This window comes from Drosophila tropicalis, unplaced genomic scaffold (assembly GCF_018151085.1).
Source record: "Drosophila tropicalis isolate 14030-0801.00 unplaced genomic scaffold, ASM1815108v1 contig_593, whole genome shotgun sequence".
Classification (NCBI taxonomy): Eukaryota; Metazoa; Arthropoda; class Insecta; order Diptera; family Drosophilidae; genus Drosophila; species Drosophila tropicalis.
Window position 1 is genome coordinate 17,419,121 of NW_027173070.1, and position 12,919 is coordinate 17,432,039.

Consider the following 12,919-nt stretch of genomic DNA (forward strand, 5'->3'; position numbering starts at 1 on the left):
AAATGCCATACCTTTCGTTTGGTTTTTGATTTGCCATTGTTGCCAATTTACGCTCATTATTGGGTGTATCTTATGTCATACGCTCGGCGAATAAATATATTGATTGATTGTAACCAGATTGTTGGCCTTCAAATGCAGGAGTAACACTCTCTCTACACCTTATTCATCTTGGCATGGGGGCGTATACATGATATTTTTCTTTTTCTTTTTTTTGGGTAAATACTTTTTGTGACTCGACTGAGAGAATTGCAAGCATCGTAAAAAAACCAAAGCCATAAACACATTTTTTCGCTAAGCTGTTCCAGTTACATTGTGTGTGCGTGTGTGTGTGTGTATGTGTGTGGTGTGTTGAGTCTCCACCGCCGGCAATGACAATGTCGAAGTCGAAATAGTCAAATCTCTTTCTGCCCGCAGGTGTTGCAAACCATAACTCAATGTGTTCAGGTGAGTTCCTCTATAGCTGTTGCCGCTGCTGCTGCTTTTGTCGTAATTGGGCGCGCGCGTGGAGATGCGCTTCCAACTTCCTTGTTGGCATTGTTGTCACTTGTCATCGTCAGTGTTTGCCTTGTCGACTTGTCAATGCAAGGCAAATGAGTAAGGCAGTAAATTTTCAAAAACCAAATACCTTGCAACAAGAAATATTTTGTACCAACATTAACTAGCATGAAACAGTCCATGACCATCTAATGTTACCCGCATTAATTGCTGGCCTCAAATAATTCTGGCAATAAAACGCCAGAAAACATAAAACGCAAAGGAAGTAATTGAATAACTGCAAATATAGTTAATGCAGTAAGATAAATCTATTTAACTAGTGGCTAATCTATCAGATAAATGACAGGTATCTCCAATCAATCAAAAGCATTTGTCATGCTATCATAAATCTCTTTTGACAGTTGTGGAATGACAAGTCGAATTCTTTTTAACAAGACGATAAAAAAATGCATGGAATAAACAGTTGGAAAATTATTTTCCATTAAATATTGAAATGTTTTTGAAAAGGTTAGAAATTGTTACCAAATATTAACTGTGTGTCGATTGGTAATACGGAAAATAATTTCGAATTTCAAGATTCAGTTAGTCAAACCAGATTTTAATCTGGTGGAAAATTTCAATTAAACTAACTGACAAGCGATTAATAACCGCATCTGCAAACGTTATGAAGCAAAATTTTTCATTTTTTTTGATTACTTTATAATCGAATTTATTGCACAGAGTAACTATGCAACTGGTTTGCAACTAGGCCAACAATGAAAAGGTTAAAATATGAATAAACTGCATTCATGCGAAAAGAAGCTAACTATAATAGCGACTTAGTTTGGTACCAGAAAGTCTTCTGGTAATTCCCAAAATTTGTGCACAGAAAACATGAACGGATCTAGAAAATACTTTGGAAGGGTTTCAACAAATGGTTAATACATGATCTCTTTCTCTGTCAAGAGACTAAAGTTTGAAATGGATCTTTACCTGACAGCAAATTAAGAGAGAAATTAAGCTTATGGTAAAAAGCTGCTTACATTTAGGCCTTAAATTGTGATAACTCTAGGGCTGTCACAAGGGGAAAATGAAAGACTCTATCAACAAAGTTTGCTGTGAAGAACGCTATTTACGCACAGTACATTCCAAAAGTTCTTTGAATGCTTCAAAAGATTTATTCCGATTGCTTGGTTAAGTGCAAGAAAAATAACTTTCTTCAAAACAAAATGAATGAATGTTATGAACTTGAAATGAGTAAGCTGTCGGAAAACACAACTTTCAAACGACTCAAAAACAAATCGATTTTGAATATAAAACTATTAATGCATTCGAATCTTAATTCTGATTTTAGTATTTATTTATACTGTATGTTAGAGTTGGTCAAGTCGAGATTTGACAGACTCATTTCATTCATTATTAGACATATTCGATTTATAATTCATAAAAAGTATAAGATTAACTATATTTTGATATACCAATCGAGTCGAGTATATATCGCCTACCAAATATATCAAGTGAACGAACTGTCAGTAGGGTTTTAGTAAGGAAAAATGTTACTCTTATCATATGTCCATATTGACATGATGATCATTTCAATATCAGAAGATTCAGCTTCTCAATCTGTGCTCAAGAAACCAGTTCTTTTTGTTAAGTTTAAGTCAAGCACTATACTCCTTAGTCATTAATGTATAAGTATGTCATATTATGAATGAACTTGACCCAAATATAGAACAAGTTCCTCCTCTGAAATGTAAACATTTACTTTTATTGAATCAAGAGTCATTTAAGAGACACATTTATGCAAATATTTAAGTATTTGTTTAAAAATTATTATCAACAATTTTCACATTAGATTTGAAGATTTGAAATTGCATTGAAATACATTATTTACGTTCATATCACATGCCACAAATCTTCACCTCGCAGAAGTTCAAACCACTGAAACACACAACGTAGTAATTTCACACTATTTCTATTATTATTATATAAAGAGAGAAGTCGGTTTAATGGGAAAGTGAGCTAATTGCCGTGGAAAAGTAAACAAAGCAAGAAAAATAACAAAAAATGGCTGAGCTTACAGACCCACTCCCACTCGGACTGCCAAAAACAAAGCCAGAGACCAAAAATGGGGTTGTGCGAAGGGAAAGGTGATTCAACTGTGGCGGAAACAGAGCAGATCTCAGGTGAAAATGAAAATTTAGCTCGCGACAAAATGCAGTTGCAGCTACCACACTAAGGTATACACTTACACACACCTATGTATGTGTGTATGTATGTGTTTAACCAATAAAAGAAATAAAAAAAGCAAACAACATGAATTTGCGTATTATAATGAGCAAAAAGTAGTCACACGCATGCCAATGATTTAAATTTTATTACAATGACTATGACGTCGATGATGATTACGATTATGAAGATGATGATGGAGTTGTTGATGAGCCATAGCCATCACCTGCTACTACATCTGCTTCCTTTACGCCCACTGGGGACCGGGTGAGGCTGATGCAAAGGCAATTATTCAAGCAGTTTGCAGAGAGCAAATACCAAGATGCACAAAGAGAGATACCTACATTGTGTGTGTGTGACGAGGGGTATAGATATTCAATCAGAGTTGGAAGCTGCTTGGGAGAAATGACAACAAACACCTTGTGAAAGGCGAGTAGCTGGATAGTTGTTGTTGCTGGATACCTGCTGACGTAATGACAACGGTTGCATCTTCTCCTACCTAACCATTTCGCCTCATATCGATGGTTTAGTCACGGGCCACGACATTCATTGCGCAATATCTAATTGTACTACTACTACTACTACTACAACTGCGGCAGGAAAATGCAGATGGCACCGGGCCCGGGAAATATATTTCCGCTTTTCTTTAAGCCTGTTTCAAATGTGTGTTGTGTCTGTCGTGGGGGCGTTTGCCATCACCTTTAACTACATTATCACCACATGCTTGTGGCACCTTCAAGACTTCTCTGTCCGTTTTTTGAAATTGACCAATCGATAGGCCATTTTGGCAAATGGCAGGCAGATTTTAATTAGCAATATTTGTCAAAATGCGTTATAAAATATTACATAGTCAGCCTCCATAGCGAGTGTCTTCATTTTTACTAACGGCCACAAATGGATTACACTGCAAGAAATAAAGTCCATTTTTGTTCAGTTTACAGGACAGTTTTTGCATAGGTTCAAAAACGAACCCCATTACATACCAGATAGATTTTGAAATAATTTAAAGTTTTTATGAAACAAGATTTATTGACCAGATAAAACACATATTTCTAACTTATGAAAAAGTCAAATTAATGATAAAATAAACCCAAACGATTTGTCTAAAGTGCCAAAATAAAAGTGACTAAGTGACTAAAAAAAACGTGAATAAGCATTAATCAAGAAATTAGGCATTAATTAAAAAAAATAATTTACAAATAGTTTTTTTATAATAATATTATTCAAATACAGGTAGTTTAGTATTTGTTTAAAATTTGAAATATTTCTAATATATAGTTTTTCATTGTTTGTGTATGAATATAATACTCTTAATCTTTAAAGATCTTATGAAGATACATTAAAATACATGTATTTTGTACATTTTATACATAAATGATGATGTTTTCGGTCTTTTGGGTACCCATTATTCTAAATAGCTCTTTAGGTAGATCTATTACCTTCAAGATCCTTTGAAATTCAAACCGAATCGCTTGTTTTTTTTTATTTCCAAAATTTTTTATAAATCCCATCTTAAAGCTTGTCTCATTTCATAACTTTTGCGACCAAGATCATAGATCATAGTATGTAGAAAATATAGTAATTTGCATATACATTTGCGCTTTCTCTTGATCAGTTTGAATCGAGTAATTTGAGTTATTCAACTATCCAAAAAGGTCCAGAACAGACTATAGATATCAAATTTCTGGAATTCTAATGTCACTGATATAAACTTGTGGGACATTTTATATTTTAATTTCTTTTAGTGTACAAATGAGGAAATCAACAACTGCAGCTGCAAAGCTACGTATATTGGGTACTCAAGACAGGAGTGGGCAGCCATTGGACGCCATGGACGACGAGTCTACGCAAATTGGAATGTTTGAGACCTCTGACTGTGCGAATAAATGCTTGGCTTAGCTTCATTTTGGCATCAGATTGCATAATATAAGCCGAGCCCGAAACTGAGCCGGTTTTTATATTTTAGAGCTGCTGCATCTGTAACTGTAGTGCAACAACACAAATACAAACTCAGACCGTTGTCTATAGACCAAAGGACGAATGGCCAAAATTGCTATAATCATTCGGCTTTTGTGATCGTTCAAGATACACACATACATAAGTAAATATATGTGGTACATATGTATGTCAGCCTCAGCATCTTCTGCTTGGCTTAATGACCATTGCAACAGCAGACAGCAACAGACAAAAAATGGTAACCACAAAACAGCCTGTTGCCGTAAATAACAGTTAATACCTGTTGCTTGTGTTCAACATGTTGTTAAACTCGTCAGTTTTCGGTCCAATCTGAACGACCTTGGTGGGGAAAAAAAAATTGTAGTGCTTCTCTGTTTTGGTTCATCACTGCTTTATCTGTTTCTTTTTGTTTTAATTTCATTGAACCACCTGCTGGTTAATCTGCATCAAAAACATTTACGCACTTTCAATTCTGTCTACTTGGGCAATTCATTCAAGGCATTTAGTGTCGCGCGCCTGCCCCCAATTGTCCGCCATCTCAGCGGATGATGATGATGGCGATGGTTGCTTTGGTGGTGCAATACCTGACGAATAAAATCAATTTTCGTATTGCCTGAAAAAGTGCAATTAGCTTTGTAATTTCATTTACCATGTATGTGGGTCAACTGCATGAGACGGCGGCGGCAACAATGACATTAACGTCAACACTTGAGCATCAAGCTCATGCTTGATCCAGGCACCTGTAGAGCGCAATAAACCACATAACGTAACGAATTGGGGCAGCGTCGGTGGTGGTGCTGTTGGTGGTGGTATCAGGCCAAGTGTGTAAACGCCGCAAGTGTAGAAAGCAATAAGCAATTACAGGTGAGAGATGTCGAACATCATCATCACAACAGCTGAACCCTGGACCGTGATTCGGCATGATGGGGCGTCTATTACTCTTTGGATTAGGCCTGATTAAAAACCATGCTTGAAGGTTAACAATGTGTGAATGGATGTCTGTATTATGGGTTATTGTCTAAGCCTAAGTGCTGCTTGCTGGCATTGCAACATTGCAATAGGCAACAACGGTGAGCGCAATGAGGCGTATGCGCAATAAAATTAAGTATACGCTGCGCCTTCTATGGGAAATATATGAACAGATTTACACTCATTGCGATTGTAGAGATAGAAAAGATGCCAATCATTTGGCGATTGTTAAAGGTGAGGAATTTCATTATTATAATCTCAAACAAGTGATTAAATATTACCAAAAGAAAAGTAAATAAAAAGAAATATTTGGAAATGCAACGAAAGTTATGTAAAATTCTAACAAAAAGAACATTGATTCGATAACAACGACAAAAGACAAGAAAGAATTAAAATGAATTTCAAACAATCAAAACAATGAGCTAAATCCATTCGATTCTCCTATAAGAAATCAAGCCAAAGAAGGACTCAAAAATTTTAAACTCAAACTCAGACCTTTCTTATTGTATAAGTTTATCTAATCTGAAATTTGCATTGCTAATTGCTTTAGATTTGACAAAGTTGTGTTGAGATTGTGATAGTTGATATGGTTTCATTCCTTTTCCTTTTTGGCTCCACATATTTGTATGCATTTTAATGTAGTTAATTGGGTAACAAATTGATATCTTAATATGCAACTTTCAATAAAATTCCATTGCATTTTCTCTTCAACATTTCCGCTATCTAATTTTCTTCAAGTTGGCTTAAATTAAGTTAGTTTTTTTTCCTTCTTTCTTTGATTTATTTCGTTCGATATAGTATAGTAAATGCTATCCTTTTGGACCAATATTTCATTGAACAACAATTTCACACGCTAGCAAAGAGAGTTGAAACCTGTCCCTCATACATACGTATACAAGTATATTGTATATAAAGTAATGCATAACCTAAATAAACGTCCAGATCAATAAAACGATGCCGTAAATTATGCAACTGGGCAAATCGAGCGAACAGGGACGAACGACAGCGAAAGGTGTTTACAGGTCTGGCTTGGCCTGGAGCAACAAGACGACATCTTCGAGTCTCGACATCTATGAAATGAAACCAAAACCAAAGCAAAACCAGTAACAGACCGAAACCGAGTCCCGTAGGGGCGACTGTCCGCACATACACACACTCACACACATACATATATACATACAGTCTTTACATTGGCATCGTTGTCAATCTTTTGGGCACGTTTCAGGAATTTCAATTTCATTTTGAAGACAACAAAAACCAAGCTCACGCCTGTCTGGGCCTGAATCGGCTGCAAAGTCGCAGTTGAAGTTAAAGCAAGTTGAAGTTACGCTTGGCTTTCATTGTTGCTGCCTGTTGCACATTCTTCATATATTTTGCGTTGTCTTTTACCTAATTTCAGCAAAAAGACTTTTTTCTCTTCGTCTTTTATAAATTGGTTTAACAAGTCGTTGTGTCTGCTCTAGCTCTTCTTTTCTTTTTATACTCTTCTATTAAACAGTTAAATGGCTATGTTGAGTACTTTAATTGGCAATAAACTAGCAGAAAGTACCATATCAGAAGTGGAGTAAAGTTCTATTCCTTGTATATGTAAATGGATATATCAAGTGCAGATATATATCTAGATGATCTATTGAAGAACAGATCAAAAAAGTCAAATTTGAGGGAGGTCCTCTATTAGAGAAACATTAATGAACTATGGTAGCGAAATCTATAAAAACTAGAGCCATTGAAAGGCAATTTTTTGAGAATGGATATGCTAAGGTTCAATGAAGTGAGTTCTATTGCAGCTTTAACTATAGAATCCAGATATAACAAGACTATAGACGATAGATCTATTTGACAAAATCAGTCGATTGCAGTAAGAGATCTTTTTAGATATAACTTTTATAGCAACATCTACCAAATCGATTATCAAGAACTTTATATTTCTAAGCTAGAGATATCAAAATCATAATCTATGGAATTAAATCTCCCAAACTCAGATACATCGAAACGAAATCTATCTATTCAACCTAAAACTACAGAACACACATATTTCGCATCCCATACTAAAAGATCCAAATATGTTCGAGCAACATTTCTAAAAGTCAGAAAGCAATATTAAATAGGCGTGATCTATTACAACAAAATCTATTAAAGGTAGATTCACCGAAACCACCTTAACAAAAGTTAGATCTTTAATCTATATAATCTAATCTAATCTAATCTATATAGCGACCAAGTAAAGGTCCACAAATAGAAGCATGAGAATCCTAAAAGTATCTTCTGATACGACTCTCTTGAGACAGAAAAAAATACCGAAATAACAAAAGTTATCTAACACAAATACTCACTTCAAGACGTTAGAATGATCCCTTTTTCAAGCTGATAGGACAGTAGAGCTAAAAGTTCAGTCTGTTTTCTGTTTAGCCTACCTTATGTAGAGTATCTTAAAGTCATATAGATTATTACAATTCATGCGTTTATTTGTATTTCTTTTTCTCCTTTGCATTGAAGGCCGTTTTGCCAATGCAACTGCAAATTTTTTGCTACTCCTCCTTATCTTGAGTCTTTTGCCTTGTGATGTAATAACAAAACCGTGTGGTTTCAGCCGCTGTGTGGACACTGTCAGTTTCAATTTTGTTGGTAGTTACTTTGCATATTACTTGCTCACACACACAGTAGGTTGGTAGCTAGCTAGGTACATACCTGTGTATCTGAGGTCCGTAAAGGGTCAGTTGAATGCCTGGTATGCGGTATGTAGAGAGCCACCAAACGAGTGTTAATTGCTTAAATAGTTGCCGAAGAGTTTTAGTTTGGGTTTCTTTGCTGGTCTGAGTATTGCCGCAGTTTATCAAGAAAACTACCATCAAAAAACTAAACTCTAATGAGTAACATTTGTGTGTCCATAAAAGTTCGCTCGCCTTATTACCATGCTAAAAGAAATATATATTACTTATCGAGCTGTTTGGCCCCCCGGGAACCACTCAAGCGGATCAGCTGCTGCTGAGCTTTGAGACACCTTCATGCTGCGTCCCATTGCGGAGGTCACCCTGTTCATAAATGGCAATTGTGTTTTGTTTTAACCAAATGCCTGTTTTGCCTTTGCCAATTCCCTCTCCCTTTACCTTTGCCTTTGCCATTTTGTCGGCAGTTTTGTTTTGACTCTCGCTTTTGTCCAGCTTTGGTATTTTTTTGGTTTGTGCCAACTCTTTTCGTGCTTTTTTTTGCCAAATGAACTGTGCTAATTGTTTGTCACTCAAGTTCAGTCGGTCGACATGGTTAATCGTGCCCATATAAAATGCGGGCACGTATAAACAATTTGCTATAGCTTAAGACTACTTAGTAGGTATTAAGTGTGTGCGCACTACTTGAGGAGCAGCAATAGACGCCCACAGCAATTGACCTTATGAATTGAACTGATGGGGAACGTTTTATACACTGAGCGAATAACAATTAATATAATAGATGAAGGGCTAAGATAAGTAGAGCAATCAAGAACAGTTAACACTGAGAGACAGACAGTTTCAAAAACATTCAGTTGTCTATAGAATCATATTATTATATGATCTGGGAACTATAAAATATATAAAATATATAAAAAAGGATCGACACTATTATGCTCCATAAGAATAGAGAAGTTTGATTATTGATAAATACAAATGTCATCATTGGATCATTGGTCAATATAAAGTAAAAGTTTGTACGTATAATATATAGATCGTTCTGTTTTCTCTGAATTGTTTGCAGATGATCGTCTGAGTTTAATATTTTGAAACTTTTTTTGGAAACTATATAGCTTCTTTAACTGCTTAAGCTTGAATGACTTAGATGAACTCGAGCTGACCCAAAAATGTACGTTAATGGATATATTCATTTGGCTTCTTTATAACAATAAATAAAGAATCTTCAAATATGTATTATATGCATTAGCTCTTTGGAGCTAGTTTCCCACTATACAGGTAAGATGACCACTCGAAGCTTAATATATAAAATCAGGTAATATTATTAACATTTCTTCTTCATTTTTATGAGGTTTTTTTTTTGGCAAATAATTTTCAAGGATGATTCTGACTTTAAGTTATACACTGTAAAATAAATTTTTTTATTTCCGAGTTTAGCTAAATGATTTCATGATAACACAAATATGAAATATGTAAACATACTATTTTAAGATTCAATTTAAATGCTGATTCATTTTTATTTATTGTTTACATTTTAAAATTTAGTGTGAACTTTATTCAGACCTTGAAATATTTCTATGACACATTATTTAGCGTAAAATATTTGGAATAGTTATCTTTCATTAGGTAACTAGAAAACTCAATTAATTGATCGGGTGACCAAGATTTTTGTGAAATGTGTTACTTGCTTTTGAAATGGTTCAAGGTCACTGTGTGAATCTGGCTATATTGTAACAGACTTCAAACTTATTTTAAACTTAACCTGATAAAATGGTTCATTCCACATGTAGTCACTTTTCAATTTATTTCTGTCAGTGTACTGAATGTTTGGGAAAACACTTGTCCTCATTATTAACAACATAATTATATAGACGATAGAGACACATTCTAGCTCTGGGCCAGCAAAGATAAACTGAAGATGCTATGTGGTAATGGTTTAGACCAAAGTCAACGGCCAACGTCCAACGGTGCACTTAAGACCAAGAGCAGACTAAATACTTTAGGTTTTTTTTTTATTTTGGGTTACCTTGGGAAAATCCGCGCAGTCATCATCATCCGTCCAAAGCCGAACAAAAAAATCCGCATCCAATTCATCAGTCAGATGGTTGGGGTCGGTCCGGTCGTCAGACGAAAACCAAACTTGGAGCTGTCGTTGCGGCTGAAGCTGAGGCCGAGGCAGAGGCAGCAAAAGCAGAGGCAACGGCATCGGCTTAGCTTTGGCCACTTTTGCTTTTTACTCTCACTCTCTGTGCGGTTTTCGCTTTCAGTGGTTACGCTGATGCCAACGTCAACGTCGGCGTCGACGTCGTCGTCGTCGTCGATGTCGATGGTGGCGTCTCAGTTGAGTTGCGTGCATTTTGCACATGGAATATGGAGACGAAGAGCCCACTCCAAGCTTGGAGCAGAGAGTAAGCGACAAACAGAGAGAGAGTGCGATGTGTTTTGGTTATAGTTTTTGTTTTTTAGCCAAATTGCTGCTGCTACTGCTCAGCCAACGCCGGAGTTTGCTTTGGTATGATGATGGGGAGACTCTGATTCCAAAATATAAATAGATGTGCATGTAGGGAAATGCGAATAGTGTTGATAGAAGACCTCAGCGGAGGCACAGATCCAGCTCTCTTTACTTTGTGACGCGCCAGTTGGTGGTATCAGGGATTCCAAGCATGAGATCCCTTAAATTGTTGGTTAGTGTGTGGCCAATGGCAAAACAAAAATCTAAACAAAAAATTCAGAAAAACAATGAAAACTAAAACAAAAAAGTGCAAAAAAAGAATTATCAGCATCCTGCAGAGAAAAATTCAAGTGTTGAAAAGTGAAAACAAAGAAAATAAAAGCAAAAGTTAAATCCAACCACAAAATTAAAATCTATCTTTTCTATTCTATTCTAATTATGGCAACTAATTCAGCTACTTAGCGCCAGCTGCGCGCTTTTTATAAGCCTAACCCTTGCCCATCCTCCAGAAGGTGTGTGGAAGAAGAAACTCACCTGGAAGGAAGACTGGGTACAGGTGTGGAAAACGATCAAGAAAGAGGCATGGGAAACTAAATGGAAAAAGGTTCAAGTGCCCATTTGGAAGGAGGTTAAGGTAAACCGCATGAAAAACCAAAAACAAACCAAAGTGAACACAAAATATAATGGCTCCATCATCTGTGTAGGTTCCCGTTTGGAAAGAGGAAAAGGTTCCCGATTGGAAGATCGTTAAGAAACCGAAAATCGAAGAACGTGAAGTTCCCGCCTGGAAGGAAGTCAAAGTAGCCGAATGGAAGAAGATCACAAAACCAATTTGGGTGCCCACAAAGGTGGCCGTTTGGAAGGAAATTCAAGTGCCAGTATGGAAGGAAGTGCAAGTGCCTTTCTGGAAGGAAATACAAGTTCCTGTGTGGAAAGAAGTTCAGGTAATACACAGAAATAAAAACTTCACCAAGAGCAAATTGTAACCACAAACCAAAAACCAGGTGGCCGATTGGAAGCAAATGTTTGAACCACAATGGGTAAAAATGGGTATTCCCGGTGAGAAATTCTTGGGCAAGGATCATGAGGGCTGGGAGTATACCAGTCACGATCTATGGCGCAAAAAGCTGGTGTGGAAACCCGTCTGGAAGAAGATCTGGCGCACTGAAAAGAAACAAGAATGGCGCACCGAGAAGAAGCAAGAATGGCGCACCGAAAAGAAACAAGAATGGCGTACCGAAAAGGTAAAGGAAGCGAAAAAAACCTTCCCTCCCTCTTTTCAGTAAATAATTTCTAATATTTCTTAGGTACAAGAATGGAAACAAGACAAGAAATTGGAATGGAAAGATGAATGGATTCAGGTATGGAAGCCAGTAAAGAAACAAATCTGGATTAAGGAGAAACGCGAGACATGGATCGAGGAGAAGGTACAAATTTGGCGCACTGAGAAGCGACAAGTGTGGGCCACCGAGAAACGCCAAGCCTGGAAGGATGAATGGCAATCGGTGAATGTTCCCGTGTGGAAAGAAGTTAAAGTACAAGAATGGAAAAAGGTGTGGAAGCCAGTATGGGAAAAGGTTTGGGTGCCAATTAGCCATGATCATGGCCATGGCCATGGCTGGGATTAAGTAATGTCAGGGGTTTGTTTTTACCAACGGGGGGCTGTATGTATGGTTTACTTTTTTTTACCCAAAAAAAAAAAATGGGGCATCCCCATTTTTCTGTCTAAAGGATTATATATTTTTTTCTCCATAGCCGCAATCTAAGCGGCAGCACTGATAACTGATAACTGAACCCCCCAAAAGAATTTCCCCCCAATCGATTGTTTGACAAATTGTTAATAGATTACATACATACATATATAAGGCATACGAATACCATACCAGATTCTCTTTCCCACCTTTCTTCCTCCATCTCTACACCCAATTCCTCTCCTCTTCATTGTCTCTATCTCCTTTCTGCCCTTCTGCTCATCGTTTCAAGTGTACAAATTAGTCATGCGCGCGTTTTTCGTCTTTAAGTTATGGAAAAAAAAAACAAAACAACACAAAAAATGAGTTACATATGACATTGAAATTTGATATAAATCTTTTTGTAAATATATGTGTACTTAAACAATATTTTGGTTAATTATAAAAAAAAAAAACAAAAACAAAAATCTTTCATGTAAAAAAAA

At 36.4% G+C, this 12,919-nt stretch overlaps 1 protein-coding gene across 1 annotated transcript; it reads left to right on the plus strand.

Annotated features, from left to right (window-relative positions):
- The first annotated feature begins 10,654 nt into the window (after window positions 1–10,654).
- On the plus strand, window positions 10,655–12,659 carry LOC137578251 (golgin subfamily A member 6-like protein 25). The gene is made up of 5 exons (XM_068291919.1): window positions 10,655–10,699; window positions 11,198–11,377; window positions 11,448–11,687; window positions 11,748–11,987; window positions 12,051–12,659. Exons 1-5 carry the CDS (start codon window positions 10,655–10,657, stop codon window positions 12,369–12,371), a joined length of 1,026 nt encoding a protein of 341 aa, XP_068148020.1. The 3' UTR covers window positions 12,372–12,659.
- Window positions 12,660–12,919: the final 260 nt, after the last annotated feature.